This window comes from Pipistrellus kuhlii, unplaced genomic scaffold (assembly GCF_014108245.1).
Source record: "Pipistrellus kuhlii isolate mPipKuh1 unplaced genomic scaffold, mPipKuh1.p scaffold_m20_p_11, whole genome shotgun sequence".
NCBI lineage: Eukaryota > Metazoa > Chordata > Mammalia > Chiroptera > Vespertilionidae > Pipistrellus > Pipistrellus kuhlii.
The window spans coordinates 3,990,183-4,014,125 of NW_023425416.1; the positions used below are offsets into that span (position 1 = coordinate 3,990,183).

Here is a 23,943-nt window from a genome sequence, read left to right on the forward strand (position 1 = left end):
TGGCTGCCAATGGATTAGAAGACATGATTAGATTTCAGCAGGGAAATAAAAACAACAACACAAAGAAAAACAGTTGCACAAAAAACATATGCTTAAACAAGAACAACAGCATTCAGAATTAAAATAAATTTAATTTTAAAAAGTCTTTACCTCACCCAGCTGGGATGACTCAGTGGTTGAGCGTAGACCTATGAGCCAGGAGGTTGCAGCTGGATTCCCGGTCAGGGCACCTGCCCAGTTTGCGGGTTCAATCCCTTATGTGGAGGATATGCAGGAGGCAGCCGATCAGTGATTCTCTCCCATCATTGATGTTTCTATCTTCCTTCTCCCTTCCCCTTTGAAACCAATAAAAACACATTTGTAAATAGTTTGTAAAGTGTTTATCTTGCCCGATTTTTGTCAGCAATGCCACTGCAGTCGGACTCGGTCCTGTGCTGACCGGGAATAAGCAGAGGCCAACGCAGTGGCTTCGTTTTCTGTGCCTCATGCGCATGCTGCAGCGTGTTTTAATGCAGAGCAGCACTTAACCGTCTGCAGGAACTGTTGCAAAATGGCTGGCTTATTACCGGAGTCTTTTTGCTTGTTCCCTTCAGCCAGTGTCAGGGAATGAAAGAGAATAAAGTAAAGGCTGGCCCTGGCCAGTGAGCTCAATGGTTAGAGCGTTGGCCTGCTCACTGAAGGTTACAGATTCGATTCCTGGTCAAGGGCATGTGCCTTGGTTGCAGGCTTGATCTCCGGCCCCAGACGGGGCCCATGCAGGAAGAAGTCAACCTGTCTGTATGTCTCCCTCACATATATGTCTCTCCTTCTCTTCCTCTCTCCCGCTCTTCCTCTCTCCCTTCTGCCCTGCCCTTCTCTATTAAAAAAAAAAAAAAAAAAAAAAAAAATCAATGGGAAAAATATCCGTGGGTGAGGATTAACAACAATAGAAAAGGGAAGACATAAGTCATTTTATGAACTTGTTAAAGATGCTTGTTAAAGGTTTTGTGTGTGTGAATTTATCTGACAGGGGTTCCATCGTGCTAATCAGATACTCAAAATTACTATGTTCCCCCAAAAGGTTTTAGTCATGACTGTCATTGGTGGGTTTGTTTATTTGGAGCTGAGAGGAGTTTGTTAAATACCAAAGGCTGCTGTTGCTTTTCTTCTTTTGAGTCTCATTCTCTACTTTGAATCGTGGACTGAAATCTGCGGCAGGAGCACGAAGCCAGCCCAGCGACAGGGGCCGCCCCGCTGCCGCCCCCCTGGCTCCGGGGGCCTCCCCGGGGGACCGAGCAGCCCTGGTGGGTCTGGCCCAGAGACTGGAGAAGCCTCTGTCCCCCAAGCCGCTAGAGGTCTTCCCGTTCCTCTGCACATTAGCTACACCTGCTCCTTCACATTCTCCTCTTCAAGAAAAAAAAGAAAAAGACTGTTCAAATCAAATCGCTGTTGCTGTAGCAATTAGTGCACACACTAATGAATGGGCCCTGAGGCTCCCATTGAAAGCCTCACATGCTTTAGGTGCTAAATAATATGTCACAGCGCTTTCATTCTCACCCATCTTCATTCCGTTCTCAGTTTCAGGTCCCAGTCCCAGGAAGTAGTTAATTAGAGCAATGGGCCCAGAGTGAGACTTGCATCTAACGGCTGCAGCCGTTACTTTACAGGGTCTTCCCATGCGGGGTGATGCCTCTGGGTGCTGTGGGGCTGTGCCTCCGGGGCCCTGTGCCCAGCTGAGCAGCCTGCGCCCCTGTGCCCTGTGGCTCCTCCTGTAAAACTGCTAGCTGCTCTGTTGGTTTCACTCAAAACCTCTTCTCTCCCTTCCTTGCTCACGCTGGCGCGCGCGCTCTCTCTCTCTCTCTCTCTCTCTCTCTCTCTCTCTCTCTCTCTCTCTCTCTCTCTCCCTCCCTCCCTCCCTCCCTCCCTCCCTCCCTCCCTCTCCCTCCCTCCCTCCCTCTCCTGTCTCTCCCTCCCTCCCACACACACTACTTTTCTTTCTTGCTCTCACTCTTTCCTACCACTGCTGCACATGCTCACATTGAAGTCTCCTCACTCTCTCCTCTCTGTCCCTCCCTCCCTCTCCTGTCACTTCCAACCCCAAGGGAGGCTCCTTTCAAGACTAGCCTTCACCCCGCTCTGGAAAGAGAAGGGATCAGCAAAATGATCCAAGGTCCCGGCCGGCCTGGCCGCTCTCCCCCACCTGCAGTGACAGCCCTGGCTTCCTCTTGGCTGCCCAGGAGGCAGTAGCCACACTGTCACGCCTCCCAGGACGCACCACCGAGCAGACGGGTCACTGCCTGGGCCTCTGGTCACACCCGTATTCCTGCCTATGCCCAGGAATTCGCTTCACGGAAGTGTGTGCTGTGATGCGAGCACTCCATGGAGAGCTGGATAATAGGTGTTTCGTTCGGATTAGCAGTAAGCCACTCGAGTTGGGGGCCAGGACGGCTTCACTGAGCGGGCAGAGGCATGCGCTGCCCCTGCGAGCTCAGCTGGAAGGCCTGGCTCCCCACTCTCCATGCTGGTTCCCATCCTCTCTCGGACCCTGGAGTCAGCAGTGCTCTCGAGGGTTTTTCTTGCATTGTTCTGGCAAGTTCCTCTCCATCCCACAGCTGTTTGGACACTGCTCTCCGCTGGGCCTGCACCTCGGTGCGAACAGCCTTTAACAGCTGCGATTAGGGAGCAGCTTCTGTCCTGCCAGCCTGCTGCGAGTGCACAGAGTCCCCGGGACCCGTAATTGGGCTGGAAATACTGCTCACTTATTTCAGTCTTAAGTCATTACCTTCTTCCCGAACGCCAATAACTCTGCTTTTCTATTATATTCCAATTCAACATAGCTGCAGTTTACTGGGAGGTGTTTTAATTCTTACTTGCTGCCTAGGTAGCCTGCCCACTTTCATCATTACTTGTTGAAATAAATGCAAGTACAGTGTAGCCACTATGGAAAGCAGTATGCAGACTCTTCAAAAAATTAAAAATAGCACTGCCATATGACTTAATAATTCCACTTCTGGGTATTTACCCAAAGAAAACAAAAAACACTGACTCAAAAAGATACATGCACAGCTACACTGATTGCAGCATCACTTACAATAGCCAAGCTATGGAAGCAACCCAAGTGCCTATCAATACATGAGCAGGAGAAGATGTGGTTCGTGTAGGCTGTGAAAAAGGGTTTTCATTCCCGCCATCTGCAGCAACCTGGGGGGATCTAGAAGGTATTAAGCTGAGTGAAGAAAGTTGGCAGAAAGAAAATATCATATAATTTCACTTAAATGTGGAATCTTGAAAACAACAAATTAATAAAGCGAAATAGAAACAGACCCATAGATAGAGAACAAACTGATGGTTGCCAAAGGGGAGGAGAACTGGAGGACGGGAATTTAAAGTAAAAAAAGTAACTGCATATACATATACATAAACATATGCATATTCAGTAAGTATTTTACAGGCAAGTACTAAGCATTTCACATGTATTACCTCATTTAGTCCAAGCAACAAGCTGATGGACTAAGCACTATTATTCCCGCTGTATAGATGAAGTAACCGTATTCAAGACAAGGATGTACCTTGCCCAAGGTGCGTCCCGGCCCCGGCTCTGACAGCTGGCATTAAGGAAGAATGGGGGCGACCTAGAGAAGTGATTGGGAACTTTGCCACTGCTGCCTGGTAGCTTTGTGACCTTGGGCACATTCTGTGAATTCTCTGAGTGGCTCTGTCAGCTACGGAGGGCTAACCCTCCCTTTACATTCTGAATAGTGTTCTGGCAAGGAACACAATTAAAAATGAGGGCTCGTTTTATGGTGCTTTCTAAAACAGCGAAGTGCTAAACAAACTCGGGGCACTCCTTTCTCGCGTGCTTTGTGCAGCTGATTTAGCATATGGAAACAACGGGCCTGGCGCTGGCATGCGGCACTCGTACATGCTTTGCAATTAGTGGAGCCTGATTTAATTGTGATTCCATTGTTGGGATTGTGATGCCTCCCGCGTGATGAATAGCCATTTTTCTGGGCGTGTTATCACTTAATCTAGGTAATGAATTCTCTTCATTATCATGTTCTTCATGTTAATTATACAGGATTTTCTTATGCCTATTTATCAAGTCAGGACAAGTACAATTTTCTTTTTGCCCACACGCCTTTGAATATGAAATATGCACAGGCTAGCATGATTGGTTTGAATTTACATTTCTGAAAAGTTCCAGTCAGTGGCTTGACTTTTCTTACATCCTTACTTGTGGTCTAAGCTTGTATCTCTTCTTTTTTGGGGTATCTCTTAGACAATTAAGCTATCTCTGACTTTTGAGAGGGTACCTCTAGCATATCAAAATGGTATTAAGAATGGGAAAGCATCTAGCTTTGCATATTAATATATTATAATGAAACAACAAATAACGTTCTAATGTTGAAATATTCCATGAAGCACCATGACAGGTAAAATTTAAGTGTAAACCATGGGAAGAAAAGACATTAGCACATGAACTCTTAAATGACACTAAAAAGAACAGTTCCAACAGGTGTCTGAGGAAAAGCAGAAGACTGTATGTAGTGAGTGAGTGGTGACTGGATTCATTTTGAGTTCAGAGAAGTGATTGATGGGCTAATATTAAATATTGATATTTATTAATTTAGCATCAAAATTTAACTTTCATAATATTTTCTAGGCCTTTTATTGAATATTTTATGTTGTGTTTTTTAAAAAGTCTTTTTTTTGTGTGTGTGTGTCTATTATTTAGCCAGTTATTTTTGAGAATGTTGGCCAACAGCATTTTGATGGGCATCTTTCTGCTTTTGATTTCAGGTTGAAGCCATTCTAGTCAATATTTTTGGTGGAATTGTCAACTGTGCCATCATCGCCAATGGGATCACCAAGGCCTGCCGGGAGCTAGAACTGAAGGTGCCCCTGGTGGTCCGGCTTGAAGGTGAGTTACAGGCAATCTCCCTCTGCCAGGTGAGGTGAGCAGAGCGTTCTGCACTTACACCTTCCTGAGAAAACAAGAGGAAACACGGGAGTAAGATGAAGTAAGTCAGCATGGCAGTGATTCTGTGAGCATTTAATACGCTCAGATTGATTGTAACTCTCCAAGAACGGCATATGTTAGCATTCTTCAGATTTTCCATATTTGTTTCAGAGTGGAACCCTTTTATTATGAATCATTTTGTGAGATTGGTGTTTTGAAGGGAACACTTTGAGAGATGCTGCTGCAAGAGTTACTCATGGAGAGAAGGCAATGGTTGTGGTCTAGCACTCCTTATCTGCTAAAATTGTGGACCCAAAGAGCTCTGGCTTATTTGAGTTGTATATTTCAATACTTATTGGTTAATTCAATAATTTTCTAAGAGGAACTTTAAAAATATGTTTAAATAATTAAATTAGTATTTTTAAATTAAGTTAAATTTTTTTTTTCATTTTTGTTAATCCTCACCCAAGGATATTTTTCCCATGGGTTTTTAAAAGAGAGAGTGGAAGGGAGGGAGGGAGGGAGAAAGAGAGAAACATCAATGTGAGAGAAGCACATTGATTAGGTGACTCCCACACATGTCCCAACCTGGGACAGGGATGGAACCTGCAATCTAGTTCTGGAAATCAAACCCGTGGCCCTTCTGTGCGCAGGCTGAGGCTCTAACCAGCCAGGGCCATTTTATTTTTTATATTATTTCTTTTAAAAAAATATTTTTTATTGATTTCAGAGAGGAAGGGAGAAGGAGGGAAAGATAGGAACATCAATGATGAGAGAGAATCATTGATTGCTGCCTCCTGCACACCTACTGGGGATGGAGGTTGCAAACAGGCATGTGCCCTGAATAGGAATCCAGCCATGACCTCCCTGTTCATAGGTGGACGGTCGACACTCAGCCACAGAGCCACACAGGCCAGGCTATATTATTTCTTTTATATATAAATATATGTAGCAAATATTTTATGAAAAATAAATTTGTTAAATTTTTAATAAGAATAGCAGCATTGTTTTACATTTTTGAAATCTCTTTAATATGTCGTTTAATATTTGCTTTATTTTATCTGTTGCAATATGTTGTTTTAGTTGAATTAGATGAAGAAAACCTGGCCTCATATAGAGCTATTTATTTGGAAAAGGGAGGGGTTTTTAATAATCATTTCATATAATTTTGAATATTCTTTGGTGCTCCATTAAAGTCTATAAGCAATAGTTTCTTTATTGAAGATTTATTTTGTGTGGAATCTGAAATGATTTTAATGAACTCTTCATATTCTATTCTATTGAAGTCCGTTGGTCTGTCTTGCGCATAAAGTGGATTTTATGCATGCGTGGTTTGTAATGTCATGCAGTGATCATATGGAGCATTTTGGATTATGCAGATCTAAAGGTTGACACATTTCAGCATACAGTATAAAAAAGTTCCACAGTTGTTAGTATCACAGCATCCTCGCCCTGGCCTGTGTGGCTCAGTTGGTTGAGCACACGGTCCCATGTACCAAAAGGTCTCAGGTTGACTCCTAATCAGGACACATGCCTGGGTTGCAGGTTGCTGGTAGGTGTGCATGAGGCAACCAATTGACATCAATATTTCTCTTCCTCTCCTTCTCCCTTCCTCTCCCTAAAATCAAGGAAACACCATTCTCATCAGAGAAGCTTGCACGTACTTTCAAGATGGTACATGCAAGTTTTCCAGAATTCTAATTTCCACAAAAATGTACAAAGTTTATCATCAGCCACAGAACAGTCGGTTGTTTTTTTGAAGGTGACAGGCTCTCCCCCATTTTCTATACCGTCTGCCAGAGCACAGTCTGAACCAGCACAGTGCGTCCTGTTCTCCCCGGCCTGGGCCCGGGGCAGGGGCCTCGTACTCCTGGCACAGCCCAGCCGCTTGCTGTCCTATGGAGGCCCCAGAGCTCAGTGTGCAGCTCATATGTGTCATGCGGAAGACTCACAGCTTAGGGTGCAGCGCGTGTGGACTTCCCCCTGAACTTGAGCCTGGGAGATTAGTACCTAAGGATTGAGACTTAGAAAAATTAATACTTCTTACTGTTCATTAAGGACACCCAACTTGAAAAATGCACCCTGTACGGCAAGTGTTGGGGGGGGAGCAGGACTAGCACAGGCTGGTGCCGCTGCTTTGGTAGCGGCTGGCACTTTACCCACCATCAGTGCCAGTGCCAACAAAGTATCATGGTTTTTAATATGATCATTTTATCATTACTACTACAACAAAATCATGTTTCATGCAGGGGCTGACCTCCCCTGGCTTCTGGGGACCCCACTTAGAGAGCCACTGCAGCAGAGAAGCAAAAACAGGCCCTGTAATGTGAGCACTAGCAACAGGCCTGTGGGCACCATCACTGACTTCAGAGCACAGTGCCAAGCAGCCCGGGCGCAGATCTCTGCACATCATCCCAGGACAGCTGGTCTCCCCACGTTCCCCGCTGGTGCGTCATTCCGCAGACAGGGTCCCCATGGGGGATGTGGCCCCTGGGTGTCTCCATACCGTGAGGGCGAGACCCCAGCACAGATGCAGCGCTGGTCTCTTCGGCTGCTTCTAGTGCCCCTTCCTCCTCTCACCTTCTTCCCTGCTCCTCCCTCTGAGACGCTGCCTCACAAACTCCCACCAGGACCAGGCAGACCTGATAGAAATAATGATGACAAGAGAAAATAATGATGACAAAAATAGCACAAGCGCCAGTTGGCAAAGTTTAACGTGGACGTTCAAACATCTGCATGAATGAAATCTCCTTAATACAGTAAAGGCAGCAGAACGATTCCAGTGACAATCACGTAAGCAGTTGACCAAGGAGCTGCTGCCTCAGCGGAAGTGTAGCTCACAGTAAAGGGCTGTGTCCACCTTTCAGGGCAGAGTGGCCAGTGGCCCTTGGGTTCGACCAGTCAGCTCCATGTCTGCAGAGGAGAGCAGGTGTCCAGACTAGTGTCTGCCACTGGAAAAGGACTCACAGTGAGTGTGTGCCTGGTGCCCTCTGTCCTGTGACCTCCCTGCGCCGTGTTGTCGGCAGAGGTCCGTGGTTCTTAGCTTTAGGGTCGTTCCTAGGAAAGAAAGCTACCCCACTTTCATTTTCCCCAAAGACTAGAAGGAGCAGTTCTCTTTTTCACACAGTGCTCAGTATTCCGGAAGGAAATGACCTCTGACACTGAGCATATCCCTGTCGTGTGTACATGGAAAATAAACATGCTGAAACACGCTAAATACCACGTCCACGGTCATCTCCCTCACTGCTCTCTCTTGGCTGTGTCAGAGGTCTGCCCGCGCTGCTGGAAGTGTTGACATTTCTAAGTTGTTAGACAATCAGATTTGCATCTTTTAAGTTAGTGCGCCTCCAAAGTATGTGCCTGTGGGGTTTTAATTGGTTAATTGATATACTAAACACTGTATGCAGGTTACTGAGCTTTGGGCATGAAGGAGGATGTATAGAAATATAAGAAATGATCTCAGTTACTAGGCGGCTGGGAAATAAAAGAGAAAGAAAGAAGATGTAACAATACAAGATAATATATTTACAGTGTTCACAAGTGTTGGTCCTACTAGAATCTGCTTCTGCATCAGGACTTCCTGACAGCAAGGCTTCTGGAACCTTCAGAAATATTTTCACCACCCAGTGTCCCCGGTGATGGGGAATTGCACGTTTAGAATCAAGATGAGCTCAAATAGCAGACTGCCCCCAAAGCTTTGTGGGCTAAAGCAGCCCTGGTGACCTGGGACCCTGCTCTCTCAGCACCGGGCCTGTCCTGTTATAGGCACCTGGGGCCTTTGTCAAAGGGGGAGCAGGAGAGCTTTCAACACGCCCCGATCCCAGCTGTTTCTTTCCCGCCTCCTGTGGGAGCAGCATCTTGTTGATAAGGGTTCTCAGCACAGTCATGCCAAGGACATGCACTTATGTGATTTTGGGGAACCAGCAGCCCACACCAAGGTTAGGACTGTCCCAGAGTTGTGTTGTCCTACATTACAAACCAGGAAAGATGAAGGATTGTGCCCCACCTCTGCTCCCGGCACTTCATGATGACAGGAGTCCACTGGCCATCTCAGAATAGCGCTCCCCAGCCGGGCACAGGATTGCTCTCCTCTCAGACTCCAGGTCAGCTGAACAGCCACATTCTGTGGGGAGCTTGTTAGCTTTTGTCAGCAGTGGTTTCTGTTACGAATGAAGAACGCATGGTCTGGAATGAGCTTTTCTTTGAAGCCCTGACCTGGGATTCCTGACCTGGAGCCCTGACTTGGAGGCCTGAACCTGGGGCTCTGACCTGGGGCCGGGACCTGCCTTGGGTAACTAACTGAGCCAGCCGTGGACTTTGGAGGCCTCAGTTCCCTCCAGTAAAAATAAGCAGCTTGGCTTGCAGTCTCCTGGGACGCCTGCCATGGGCGGCCGGGCAGTGTGATTCCACGTGCCTTTGCCATCAGCAGGGCAGGAGCTGGGCCTGGCCTTGCCTCTGACTTCCAGGGAGAGTGGGCAAGTTCCCAGGCCCCCCCCCCCAGGGCCTCGGTTGCCTCATCTGTAAACGGGATAAAAGGATATTCCTTTGGGTGGTGAGCTCCTTAACTCACGTATCCACTGAGCATTCATTGGTCCTCACAAACACTGAGTGCTACCCCTGTGTTTTTGTAAAAGAACGGGCATTCCTGCTGATAACAGTGTAGAAAGAGAGGTCTACACTCTGCCAGGGGGTTCCTCACAGCCTGAGATTAAAGCCCAGGAAGTTGGGGAGGGTGGAGTGCACCCTTTGAACCAAACCCTGTAATGTGTGTCCTCCCTGGTAAGAAGGCAGAGAACAAACTTCATCAATTAGCCTTGCATCTGTGTGGCTCTCTCACTCCACCCAGTGGCTAGGAAGTCTGTGGTCAAACAGGCAGAAGAGGGAGCACTTTACAGACTGTGGTAATTATTACTCTCCGTATAATGTCCTGTACAGTACAGCGGGGTTTCATTTTGAAATCGCCCCCCCCCCTTTGTTCTCTGGGGCCTGCAGTGTGGCCAGCAGGCGTGGGCGGCCGTATGGTCAGATGATGGTTCAGGTCGCTCCAAGGGAGATATGGCCGGGGCAGGGGTAGGAGCAGGGGCAGGGGCAGGGGCAGGAGTTGGGGTAGGGGCCAGGCAGGGCCGGGCAGCTGCAGATGGTACTTGGCTGCTCCCATTTCTCTTCATCTTTCTATTTGACTCTGTCCCTGTCTCTTTTCTGGGCCTAATCCTCTCTGGGTTATTCCTCATGAGTCTCTTACCATGTGTCTTTGGCCTCTCTCTCTCTCTCTCTCTCTCTCTCTCTCTCTCTCTCTCTCTCTCTCTCTCTCTCTCTCTCTCTCTCTGAGCATCACCCCCACCCGCCCCGTCCCATGTGGACTCCTCTGACCAGGGCCCTGCGCACGCTCCGAGCCTGTCCAGGCCCGAGCTTCCATCTCAGCATGGACTCCTCCCCCAGCTTAGCTCTGGGCGTGCTCGGTGTATGCTGAATAATTAAGGCTGTAATTAAAGTGTAAGTGCAAGTATAATTAAAATTCACTTTAGTGGATCCTGAAATTATGAAGCAATTAGGTATGGGATGTGGCCCGGCAGGAGCAGCTGGAGGAGAGCTGCGCCGTCCTCCCTGCCTGGCCCGGCCCCACCCTGCCCACCGCGCCGACCGGAGCAGCGCCCACGTGCCTGGGGGGGGGGGGGGGCTGAGGAGCTGCTGGGCAGAGGGCTGGCAGTGCTGGGAGCTCTCACTCAGGGCAGGGACTCAGCAGCTGCTGCTCCGCCTTCTTAGCTGCAGGCCCCACAGAAGCCCTGGAGAATCCCGGGAAGTGGGGGGAGCGTTAGGCCGTGTTGCAGGCCTAACAAAATGGCTGGCTGAGGATGTCGGGACAGCAAGGCAATCAAAAGCCTGTCTCTCCCCCCCGCAACCCCAGCACGCTGCGAATGTGTGAGCAGCGTGGCATCAGGTCCATCGGCAGGTCCACAGGGTAGCGGCCCTGTGCTGAGCCTGGACACCCTGGGGCACGCGTCTAGCCAATCGCCAGCTCGTGAAGCTCCTGTCCAGTGGGAACAAGAGATGTCAGGAGCGGACCCGGGTGCTGGGGTCTGACTCAGGCACTGGGAGCTCCTTTTATAACCCTTCGCTCTGGCAGGCAGGCGGGAGGTGGTGAAAAGGCTTCCCAAAGAAATGCCATTCAGAGGGAGATCTCGGGACCAGATGGGCATCGGCCAGGCAGAGGGGACAGCAGAGCTTGGGTGGGAGGCCAAGGCCCAGGCTATCTGCCAAGTCCTGAGTCCTAGGGCTAGCATTTCCCCTTGGCAATGCCTGGTGTTCGTCGGGTGCTGAAGAGGAATTAGGCTAGTTCGGTGGTCGGCACATATCGAGCCACATGCGGCTCTTTGGCCCCTTGAGTGTGGCTCTTCCACACAATACTACGTGTGGGCCCGCACACGTACAGTGCGACTGAAACTTCGTGGCCCATGCGCAGCAGTCGGTTGTCGGCCTGGGTGAATCTATTTTGAAGAAGTGGTTCTAACGCCGAGCCACACTCAAGGGGCCAAAGAGCCACATGTGACTCGCGAGCAGCAGTTTGCTGACCACCGGGCTAGTTGGTTGCGAGGAAAGAGCAGCCCATTTGTCTCGGGGCCGGGGGCTTCACGAGTTTATCTCACCCCTACAACGTACAGGGGAGCCCGGCGCTGCTGTTGACCACTTCTCCTGGGTGGGAACCACAGGAAAGCTGGCCCCAGGCGAGAGCAGGGCCGGGCCAGGCGCCCTGGTCTGGGACTCACAGCTCCGCGTGCTCACCACGTCCGTCACGCACGCTGCCCGCCCCCATGCTCAGGAGAGCAAATCGGTGCACAGCTAGCAGCCACCGCCGGGGTTCGGACTGTCCTTGATCAGGTGCAGTCAGTGTTCTGGGAACAATTGATTCTGCTCAGGAAACACCGGTCCCTCCCCAGCAGGCCGGGGCTGAGTGGTCTAGCCAGACCACTGGGAGGTTGGAAGGAGCAGCATCCTACTCGTGCCCCGTCTTTGCCCCTGAGTGCCGTGGAGCATCACTGAGATTCAAGCGGGCTCACAGGGAATAGCGCTGCCCGTCTAAACCCCGCGCAGGAGGCCCAGGAATGAGCATGGAGGAGGAGGAGGGGCAAGGGGCTGAGGCTAAGCCTGCCGGCTGAAAGGACTGACTTGTGAACACCGGCCTCAAAGTCAAACAGAGGCACGTGGAGGACTCCGAAAGCCGCAGGCACAGAGATGTCCTATTATTGCCCACAAAGTCAGAGGGGTGATTCGGATTCAGAATAGACGTTTCCAGCATTAGCTCCAGGAATCCTGTAAACCACTGGGAGGGAGCCGCATGCCAGTTCCAGGGCCTCCTGGCCACACTAGCCATGCCCGCTGGACCGGAGCCAGGAATCTGCTCTCGCCTCAGTCCTCTCCTCTGTGAGGGAGGAGAATAACAGCCACCTGGGGGCGCCCCTGAGGGGCAGTGAGCTAATTTGCTTAGAGCCCTGGACACGTGCTGAGCGCCCTGCTCTGGCTGCTTGGACTGATGGCCGCCACCACTGGTGCTGTTCCTGTGCCAAGCCAGGTCCGCCCAGCATGACTGGCCCCGGGTCCCACAGCAGCGGCAGGCCCGGTAAGGCTGTGGGCGCAGCGGGGTGCGCCCCACAAGAGGCAGGCAGGACCCCAGCCCTGGGTCAGGCAGAGGAGCCTGCCTCCTGGGGGGGCCCTGGAGGTCACGTGATGAGATTGGAGGGTGCTCTGAAGAAAAAGGGAAGAGGGAGAAGAGCCTGTTGTAACTTAGACTTCTGCCCCGGCAGCCTGGAGGACAGTTGGGGGGAGAATTCTAGTCCGTGTCTGTGTGGAAGGAGATAGGAATGTACAGTCACTTGGTCCAGAGACGGACTGGCTCCGTGCCAGCCGGGCTCTTCCTCCCGCTGAGCACAGCCCGAGAGCGCCCGCCGGGAGCAGTGCGGGAATGCCCCCTAGCCCACCCCCGTGCGAGCCTATGCCCTGCCTGCCAGCCTCTGGGACACTCCACCAAATGGACCAGGATGGGCCCGAGGCTCTACTCATGACCTAATAGATCTTCGCAGATGCTTTTTTTAAGTCACAACCTGCCCGGCATCGCACGCGGAACACTGCCGAGCTCCTTTTCTTGGTGGGGGATGGGTGTGGCCGGCGAGTCCTGAGGTCAAGTTCGCTCAGGCTGAGGTCTAGTCCAGGTCTGACTGGGCAGGGTCGCTCCCAAGTCACTCCCGTGTGGCGGGGGACCGGAGGCCACAGGTCTTCCCTGGCTGCTGGCGGAGGCCCCATGGGGCAGCCCGCAGCTGGCAGCTCCCTCCTCGGGGACAATCCAGGCGTCCAGGGAGCAGACGGCTCTGGGCTTGGTCACGGGGTCTGCAGAGGCATTTCGTCGCCTGTGGCGTCCTCACTGAGGAGCAGGTGGCCCAGCCAGCGTGCGGGGCGTGTGCACCGGGAGCTGTTGGTCCTCTTGGCGCTGCCGCCCATTGACAAAGTCACCTCTGCAACGGGAGGCAGCTTCTGCAGCGGAGGCTCACGTGGCCGACTTACAGGGCTCCTCCTCGTCCACTCGAGGCCTCAGGGTGGGAGGTGCCCTGCTCTAACCCCGAGGCCCGCTGACTCCTCGCTGCCGCCTTCCAGGGCGGTCCAGCCATCGAAGTCCAGAAGACGAGCAGGGCAAAGGGTGCAGGGCCACCCTGCAGGTGCTAGGGGTGTGCGTTTTGTACTCCTTGCCTTTCAGTGGCCAGAACTCAGTCACATGACTCAGGCCAGGGGCCTGGCTCCGCTCCCTGGTGGGCAGCCACCCCCCAGCAGGAGCCGCTGGGTGCTGGCCTGGCCACAGCCACTACCCTTTGCAAAGTGCTGTCCCAGGCGTTAGCTCTGCCTCTCCTCAGCCTGTGCTCCCAGCACTCACCTCGCTTACAGGAGACGGCATCGCTCTACAACAGGTAGGGCGTGTGATGAGAGAGAACAGGCTCACACCTGTTGATGCTGTCACCCCTGTGTGACCACAAACGCTCTCCCTCCTCTCTGTGCCTCAGATTCTCATCCTGTAACTGGGGCGGTAGCAGCTGCTTGGATCGTCAGAAAGACGCATCTAAGTCACTGACGTAAGCCGGCCTCTGTACATGCTGATGACTGTTCGCTGTAAGGAAAATGATCATAATGTTCTGTCTGGAGATAAAGAAGTTGGGGCTCAAAGCAGTTAAATGATTTACCCCGGACTGTACACTCACGCACCGCAGGTCTCTAATGACCTGCCTTTGGGTTGTTGCTTTGCAGAACACATCTGTCCGATTCCCACGTCAAGCAGCGGCCAGTGAGCATTGAGCCAAAGATCCGGTGCCCAGTGTCCTCCCTGGGGCTTCCGTGTGCCCGGGGCCCCGAGAATCCACGTGACATCCCCTTTCCCTCCGGCCCCCTACAGCTCGCCTTTCCCTCCGCAGGGAACGCTGCCGGCTCCTTTCCACGTGCAACCGCGCTGTCCCAGCCAGGGCTCCAGGTTTATAAACAGGCTGTCTGGCCGTGCAGGTGGAAGCACAGGAAGTGACGTCAGATGATATATTTCACTAGACTTAAATGTTTCACATTTCTCCCAGGGCTGCTCACCCTGAAAGGAGAACAGTATTTCCCACGTTAATAGTCAGTCCCAGCAAACCTTGGTGGGGGGGCCGGTGGGTGCTCCCTGTGGGCCGCCCTGTGGGCCTCCCTGTGGTACAGAACGAGGGGAAGGGGAGGCGCGCGTGTTTGAACGCTGTCATGTCCCACAGCCGTGGTTCGTGGCCGCTGGTGGCAGATTGTCTGAACTGCAGGTCTCAGATTCGGCCAGGGCTCACACCTTCTGAGACATTAGGACCCGGCCTCAGTGCAGCCACCAACCACGCTACGCCTACCGGACTGTCACTGTGATTGCGGCTCTTACCAGTGAAGTCTCTCTGTCTCTCGGAAGTCCTCTGCTTCCTTCTTTTCCAGCTGGACCTCTCTTGATACAGATCCCCTCCATGGCCTCTCCTGCCTGGACGCTGACTAGACCTGTGTCACCACCCCCTGGAGCACAGGGTTAGCGTCAATAGTCATGCGCCCTCCGTGTGGCTGCTGGTGTCCCTGCTGCCCGCACCTGGGGTTTCCTTCTCTTGCTCGTTTTAAAAAATTAATTAATTAATTAATTAATTTAAAAAATATATATATATATATATATATATATATATATATATATATTATTGATTTTTTACAGAGAGGAAGGAAGAGGGAGAGAGAGTTAGAAACATCAATGAGGGAAACATCGATCAGCTGCCTCCTACTGGGGATGTGCCCACAACCAAGATACATGCCCTTGACCGGAATCGAACCTGGGACCCTTCAGTCCACAGGCCAATGCTCTATCCACTGAGCCAAACCGATTAGGGCACCTGCTCATTTTTGACGCAAAGCTTTTTCTTTAGATCCCATATTCAGACTGTTCAGTCAAGGGATAAATCCATTGCAGAAGATTTTCCTTTTCCAACCTTGTTGACCAAGTGGTTGTTAATCTTCCTTTTTTCTCAATCTTATAAGTACCTCGTTATTTTCCATTTCTAAATGCCAGAGAAAATATAGGCAGTATCTTTTAATGCCGGACATTTAGATGAAAAGAGGGGAAAAATAAATTTGTCATTGGATTTATTAAGCAGCCATATCTGCATCGTAAAAAGCTGAAGCGGAGGCGTGATTGGATTGCGTTGGTGGGACGGGTGTCCGGTGTGTTAGGTTTGCCTCTTGGGGAACCACCTCCCGTTCCGTGTCAGTGACTGTGCCCCCTCCTCTCCCAGGAACCAACGTCCACGAGGCCCAGCGCATCCTCAGCAGCAGCGGGCTCCCCATCACCTCGGCCGTGGACCTGGAGGACGCAGCCAAGAAGGCCGTGGCCAGCGTGGCCAAGAAGTGAGCCTGGGCCCTGATCCCTGGAGGAAGAAGTCCATTTGCCATAAAACGGGCTGGTTCTCTTCTCACTGAAGGAAATGGTTATCTCTTTGGGGAAAACTCAGGAAGGGGAGAAGCAAAACCATTGTGTAAAACAATCTTAATTCCGCATCTTCTTGAATCAGATATCTAAACAGACTAATCTGATTTCACTTACGTCCTTTACAGTACATTAATGCCCTGTCTTCTCACACTTTTCTGCCACCGTGAGCCTGCTCAGTAGACCTTGTGTGGGCGACGCTGGGGAACGTCTGTGTGGCCGGACAGGCAGTTCTGTGACATTTAATCCTGAACAATAAAAAATCACAGGCCGTGCACGCTCAGGCAAGACTACCTTAACAAATTAACTCTCTAAAAGGTGCAGCCAAGACAGACCAATAGCTGTTTCACTGCCACAGCTTTCCACATTCCTACTTCCAGCACCTGCGGGGAAAACCCATGAATATTCCAAAGTATATTTTACAATGGAAGGTCCACACTTCACGTGATATTCCATATATTCTTACCTTTGCCTTAATACTGAGTATAAGTATCCTTACCTCACTCACAATAAAACCAGAAGCCTTACTTGTAATTTTTTAGTAGATTTTATTTAATGTGAAAACTGAGGAGAGCCGATTCTTATGTGAATTTCTGTAATTAAGACATTTCAAGATGAGACATCATTGTAATTTTATCGTGAGGGTCAGTATCTTCTCCCCCTGCCCTTCTTGACCCCCCAGAATCTACTAACTGGGGGCACATAATGATGAGAATATGGCTTTTCTGTAGTGCCTATTGGGAGAGGGGAGCTAATTGGGTTTATGATTATATTTTGGTAAATCTTTATTTGTACACAAATTTAAATAAAATCCTGTACTGTAAACTCTAAGATCTGTGTATTTCTCATTTTTATCAATATTATTCCTTAAACACTTTTCTCCAAAAATTAGGGAATTTGGGTTATATATTATATGGTCCCAGGATTAGTCCAGTTTCACTCAACTTCAGCAGCAACCATTTCTTGTTAGGAGACTATTCAATGAAAGAATAAGAGTTACATACAAACCAGAAGTGTCACAGATGTTTAACAGGTTAAAATGTGACTTCATTCTGCAAACAGCTACAGAAATCGGTGACAAAGCTCCCTGGTCTAATGAGGCTCGGTTGCCACTGGCAACAATTTTCGCATCACGTGTAGCAGACGTTTTTGTTTGTTGCTTCCCAGTTCTCATTCATTCCGCATGGCCACAAGTTGACAAGTCATGTTATAGCTCCATGTTTGCCATTGTTTTATTATTATTATTTTGTAATAAATGAAAAATAGCAATAATGCCTTTTTGGTATGTTTTGAATTTTGATAGTTTAAAAACTAGTTAGCATGGTAAAAGAAATAATATATTTTGTCAATTAGGCAAAAATCATCATATTCCAGGGTTTTGTGAAGACTGTGTTCACAACACATGTATCTTGCTGCTCCTAATCAATCCAGTGTCCCGGGGGCTGTCAGGGAATGGACTGATGTGATCACTTGTAAGAAGGTTAATCACAAGCAAATCAAGCAAATCGCCACATGGGTGGTGATCAGGATTAGGTTCTATTTCTTCTTTTTTGGGAGCTCCAAGTGTCTGAGTTTATTTGCTCAAATCTGTCCCTGGTGCTGAGCACAATGTGGATTCTGTAACTGTTTGTGGGGTGGGTGCTGGGGGGTGTGGGCCGGCTCCACTGGCTGGATGGGAGTGGAGTCAGGGACAGTGCTGGTGGTGGCGGACCCGAAGGCCTCTGCATCACCCACTACAGTGCCCCGTGCTACTCACCTTCCCGCGTCCCCTCCAAGTCTCCTCCTGACCGTACTACATGCAAATGTGCAAAATATTTCCTTTCAGATATTTTCTTAAAGTTGGTTGTGTCCTCACAGGAATCCCCATGAACCCGGATGACCATCTTCACTTGCTGAAACTTACAGGGTAGCATCTGTTTTGCCTGAACTGCTCTGCATGTAAAATCAGACCAGATTTGCTAGTCTCCCATGTCAGTCTCCTAGAACGAGTATCACATTCGGAGGACGTGAAAGGTTCTCTTGTTTGAGTCAACCTATTCTCCAGGTACTTTTTGTAATGACCAAAACCCAAGCCAGCGTATGAAGAGCGGGAACTGCTTTGCTCCTGTGGGCATGGACATGGGGCTCTGGTTGTAGTTAAGGCTGCGTCCAGAGGCTCACGCCATCAGAACTTGGACCCTGCGTCCCAGGCCAGCCTGTCTCTGCGGCTGCATTCCCAGGCAGGCCATTTCCCCAGGTGGCAGAATGCCCGCCATCCTACATACATTTTGTCAAGCTCAGCATCCCCTAAACGAGAAGGACAGGGTGCTGGGAGAGAACAAAAAAAAAAGAATTAAAGAAAAAGCGAGAGTTGGAAGAAGAAAGAGAGAGGAAGCTTCTCTCCTGGTGATTCTAAGAAACCCCAGAATGGAGATGGCCGATGTGGTCAGGACCCTGCCTCTCAGCCGGTCCTGCTGGTGAGTTACAGGCTCTGGTGAGTCCCTCTGGTTCAGTGTTGCCCCGAGACACAGCTAGCCCATCCAGCTCTCAGTGCTGAGCACAGGGCCAAGGGGGTCTGCCAGGAGGACTGGAGAGCTAATAGAAGAAACAATGTATTCTGGGAGAGAAAATCAGAGAACAGCCACACTCAAATGGGGGAAACATGATTCCATAGGACATGTCCAGCTTGTCCGACTCTGAAGTGTCGTGATTCCGTCCTATTTCCTCGCCAGTTCTCTGGGCCCACTTTCCCGGGGCGTGCCGGCCCGGTGTGGTGTGTGCATGCTGCCCGAGCCATCCGGACACCTTCCTTTACCTGCCTTGGGCAGTGATGTCCACATAAGAATAATGATACCGAAGCACATGGCTCCATGTGGCTTTTCTACTTAAGTTGTAACTCAATTCATGAATTAGTAAAGCAGTCAAGACATTTTAAATAGCTTGGCTAGACCCACGGATCGTTTTTAATTAGTTCTTTGACGGTTTGTATGCTATGTGCATTCCTCTCCATTTGCTATCTGAGTGGGGGGGAAAGTTATCCTGAAGAAAAATAGTGTTTATTAAGACCTTAATAAAAATTAGAAGAAAATTATATTTTGATGTTTGTAAATCAAACATTTAAAGTCAGTGGTCATTTGCAGGGTGTGATATATGTTCAAAAATTAAATGAAAAAAAATGTAATCATTGTGAGAAACCAGCAAGACGGGGGGAGCCCTGGCTGGTATTACTAGATGGTTAGAGCATCAGCCCGCACACCAAAGGGTTGCAAGTAAGATTCCCAGTCCAGGGCATGTACCTAGGTTGCAGGTTTGTTCCCTGGCCTGGTTGGGGCGGGTGCAGAAGACAATTAATGTGTCTCATGTCACTGTGTCCCTTCTCCTCCTCCTTCTCCTCCTCCTTTTCCTCTTCCTCTTCCTTTTCCTTCTCCTTTCTTCTCCTCCTCCTCCTCCTCCTCCTCCTCCTCCTCCTCCTCCTCCTCCTTCTTTTCTTCTTCTCTTCCTCCTCCTCCTCCTCCTCCTCCCCTCCTCCTCCTCCTCTCCTCCTCCTCCTCCTCCTCCTCCTCCTCCTCCTCCTCCTCCTCCTCCTCTTCCTCCTCTTCTTCTTCTTCTTCTTCTTCTTCTTCTTCTTCTTCTTCTTCTTCTTCTTTTCTCTCTCTCTCTCTCTCTCTCTCTCTCTCTCTCTATATATATATATATATATATATATATATATATATAAAATCTCCCTTCCTTCCTCCTTCCTCCCCCTCCCTCTCTTTCCCCCTTTCTCCCTCCCACCCTTCCACTCTATCTAAAAATCAATGAAAAAAATCCTGAGGTGAGGATAAACAAAAAATAAATTTAAAAAAAGAGTGAGGAAGGCTATGTTGTTCTGTACCCAAGACCTGGAGTTGGCACACGGAGGGCAATTTTTAGGAACTTTTTTACTGGCACCAGCCACACCCACTTAGGTACCTGTGTCTGTGGCTGCTCACCTTCCTCAGCGGAGGACATAGCTGTGACAGAGGCCTGGGCTCTAAAAGAGTTACTGTTTGGTTCTTTACAGAAGAGGTTTGCCAAACCCTCCCTAAGACCAATTTAATAAAATACAATACTCCCTCTCAAATGACAGCAACAAATTGTTCCAAACCTGCAAAACAGATTTAAGCATTCAAGTGAAAGAAATGAATGAGTAGGAAGTAAGATCATTGATCTTTTTATGATAAACCCTGTAGGGACATTCTATACTACAATAGGCCACTTGCCAATGAGAATCCATTCCATATGCTGATGTGTATCTTGCCACCATCACAGACCTGCCTGCCCATAGTGGTGTGCTTCTGGGGCCATGCTTGTCCTATCAGTTGTATGTGCATTGGAATAACACCAAGTCATGGCTGTGAACACGGAGCTCCCACAGCCCTGGCCTCTCCAGTCTCCTCACAGTGGTCTTGACTAGAGACTGCGCTGTGCACAGTTTCATCTGGGGTCCTGGGAAGGCGATAAGAAAGCAAAGATGTACCACAGGTTTCTAATCCACTCATCTGCTGATGGGCACTTAAGCTGTTTCCAAATCTTAGCTATTGTAAATTGTGCTGCTATGAACACAGGGGTGCATATATCCTTTCTGATTGGTGTTCCTGGTTTCTCATTTCTTGGGATATATTCCTAGAAGTGGGATCACTGGGTCAAATGGGAGTTCCATTTTTAGTTTTTTGAGGAAACTCCATACTGTCCTCCACAGTGGTTGCACCAGTCTGCATTCCCACCAGCAGTGCACGAGGGTTCCTTTTTCTCCGCATCCTTACCTACACTTGTCTTTGGTTGATTTGGATCTGTGAGAGCATTATGTTAAGTGAAATAAGCCAGGCAATGAAAGAAAAATACCACATGATCTCACTCATTCATGGAAAATAAAGAGCATTATAACCTGATGAACAAAAAGATAGATACAGAGGCAGTGAAGCATCGAACAGACTGTCAGTTGATCTGTAGAGTGTTGGGGAGGGGGGAAAGAGATCAACTGAAAGACGTGTATGCATGCACATAAGCACAACCAATGGACACAAGACACTAGGGGGGTGGAATGAGCATGGGACAGGAGGTAGAGGAGGCTGGGGGAAGGTCAATGGGGAAAAAAGGAGATAGATGTATAATACTACTATATGTTATACTTTAAACAATGAAAAAATAAAGTAAAATAATTAGAAAAGAGAAAGGAAGGAAGGAAGGAAGGAAGGAAGGAAGGAAGGGAAGGGAAGGGAAGGGAAGGGAAGGAAGGAAGGAAGGAAGGAAGGAAGGAAGGAAGGAAGGAAGGGTGATGTCAGTGTACCTGTCCCACCTCGTTGCTGCCCAGGCACCACTCCCTGGCCGCCGAGGACGCAGCAGTGAGATGGAAGTGTTCTGCTGAAGGCACCCTTGGGGGTGTGGTTCCTCCACTCCAGCACTTTCTGTGCTGACGCCAATGGTATGTCCACCACGTGCCCACTAGCCACGGAGAGAGTTGAGTACTGAGGACAGATTTTGGTCTGTTGCGTTTCAATGAACAGATGGCCCCGTGCCACTGGGAGCTGCCTTCGGGCCTTGCAGCCCTGGTCCAGGCAGAGGGGCGTGGCCGCATTCCTTCGCTGCACAGGAGCGCAGAGTCCGCGCCACCTGCCCCAGAGCAGCTCTGCATCTGTCACTCCTGTCGCACAGAGGAGGACGCTGTCTCAGGGAAGGCCAGACATGGCAGGAACACACACCTGCAGCTGGCTGCTCAGGTCTGACACTGACCTCCCCAGGCCAGAGCACTGCTCTTTGTCTTAAACCTCCAAGAACCTGAATCCAAGAGGGTTGTGAGTAATCTGACAGGATGCTGGACAGAGGCGTGTAGCAAGCTAGGTGACTGTATCACCTCGGTGGCCACGGTTTTAGAGCTGAAAGCTCGCCTCTGCCATTGGATAAACTGTCCGACTACAATGGAAGGTGCCTACCAATGCGTACGGCGCCCCCGGCAGGGCCTTTCCCAGGGACCGAGTCCCAGATGCCTCCCATTAAGTCACTGCTTCCCCAACATATGAAGTCACCCCACGCAGGACAGGCAGGAGGGCGAAGGCTGGAGACTCTTGTTACAGCAGGAGGAGGCAATCTAGTAACATAAGTGAAATAGTGTCCTTAGTAGATGAGTGCATTCAACTAAGAAAGATATAAATTCATTGATATATGAATTTAACCACTGAGCACCGGCCAGGGTTCCTTCGTCCTTAGGGCTCTTGAATTAATTTGTAGTGCAAATTATCTATAAGACTGACAACAATATATGCTCTTACAAATAATATTCTATTTGGGGAGAATATTAAACTATAAAAAGAAAAGAAAATACAGTCAAAACAGACCCAAGTAAAAGTCTGATTTCAAAGCAATCTATTTAAACATTTAAAAATCTCCTAATTCAGCTTACATTGTAGTGTTACAGAGTAAATGCTATTTTTAGTCTTAGGTCTGGGGTTGAAACAATTAGTGATTTTCAACTGGTATGTATTTCATAGATATGGCCCCACCCAGCTTTATTCAACACATAGAAATATTTTTTTTCTGCAGCGTGAGTTGTGTTTCATGTTATTTGGACTCCCTTAATCCACTGAAGTGTGATGGCTAAAATTCTCATATTTGAAATTACACCACACTGTGTTCTAGGGGTGAATGTCAAACAGTCTGCAGCTCACTATTGAGACGGGTTTTTTTTGTTTTGTTTTTGCAGAGAGGATTGGGGATGTCAAACTTGCTGTTTAGGAAGAAGCACAGATGAGGACAGCAGCACAGAACTGTGCTCCTGCAAATCTCCACTCCGGGCAGGGCAGCCCTCCCCCCAACCACAGGTGCCGGACGGGCCACGCTGCTGAGCCGTCACCGCATAGCTTGCAAACGCGGCTGATGAGATCCAGTCCTTCTGAGACTTTGTGCTTTGCAAGATATTAAGACTCTACCCTGTTTCCCCCAAAATAAGACAATGTCTTATATTAATTTTTTCTCCCACAGTTGTGCTAGGTCTTATTTTCAGAGGATGTCTTATCTTTCCATGCACTAGGTCTTATTTTCGGAGGATGACTTATTTTCGGGGAAACACGGTAGTACTTGACAGTGTGCCACGGACATAAAACCTCTTCAGGGCCACTGTCCCCGCATACAGCTTTTTAAAATGGAGCTTGAAAAATGTGGCTAATTCAGTTTCAGGCAAACACATGTCTCTCTGGCAGCTGCTCTTCTCCAGCAGCCTGGCAGCTGCGGGAGGAAGCAGGAAGTAGACAGGCCCTCTCCTCCTGCGTGGCTGCTCCAGTGGGCGTGCATTGTCCGGCCCCACAGGACCCGGAGCAGGTGGGAAGGAAGCACTAGGAAAACCTGGCAAGGAATTCCCAGAGGCATCAGCATGTCACTTGGGAAGACTTCTCAGAGGTTTAAATTGGTTTACTAGTTAATAATTACTAAGGTATACATTTTGAAGCCTGCTTTTTAAACTGATAAATCTTCTCATTCTGTTTATAAACCCATCCAATTTAACAAATCACTTTCAAGTGGCTTTTGATCATGTTTCCATCTATTTGAAATGGGTGAAATTCCTTTAAATATCTCGACTGCACAAATTTAATAGATTCCATTTTGTTTTTTATGGCAAGCCACAGTGCTTCTGTGATTTTAGTTATGTAAATCTAATAAATTAAATGAAAGTTTAAGGAAGTCAACTTTAGATCATTCATTCACGCCTAGGTAAGCCGTGACCAAGTGCTGAGGCTGTTGCATGATGAGCAGGGTCCCAGAAACCCTCCGAGGGGGTCAGAAGCTAGATGAGAAGGAGTCATGAAATCCAGAAACTAAAATCTCCACAGAAATGGCAAAACCCCTGCAGCTGTGCTGGGAAGACCAGGCTTTCTTGAACTGGCTATGGTCCTTCCAAGAAGAATGTCAACTCTGCCTCCTCCTAGTTTAATGAGTTGGGAGAAAAAGATCCAAACTTCTGTAAGCGATGGATGATATAAGCACTTTTGACCAACACCTAGTTAAATGA

The 23,943-nt window shown here is 49.1% G+C and overlaps 1 protein-coding gene across 2 annotated transcripts in view; it reads left to right on the forward strand.

Annotated features, from left to right (window-relative positions):
• SUCLG2 (succinate-CoA ligase GDP-forming subunit beta) overlaps positions 1 to 15,996 on the forward strand; it is a 209,927-nt gene extending 193,931 nt beyond the window's left edge. For both annotated transcript variants that reach the window (XM_036430579.2, XM_045578946.1), the window contains exons 10-11: positions 4,780 to 4,900; positions 15,751 to 15,996. In XM_036430579.2, the coding sequence (XP_036286472.1) occupies positions 4,780 to 4,900; positions 15,751 to 15,866 (237 nt within the window). In that variant the 3' untranslated portion in view covers positions 15,867 to 15,996. The remainder of the gene's footprint in view (positions 1 to 4,779; positions 4,901 to 15,750) is intronic.
• The last annotated feature ends 7,947 nt before the right edge of the window (positions 15,997 to 23,943 follow it).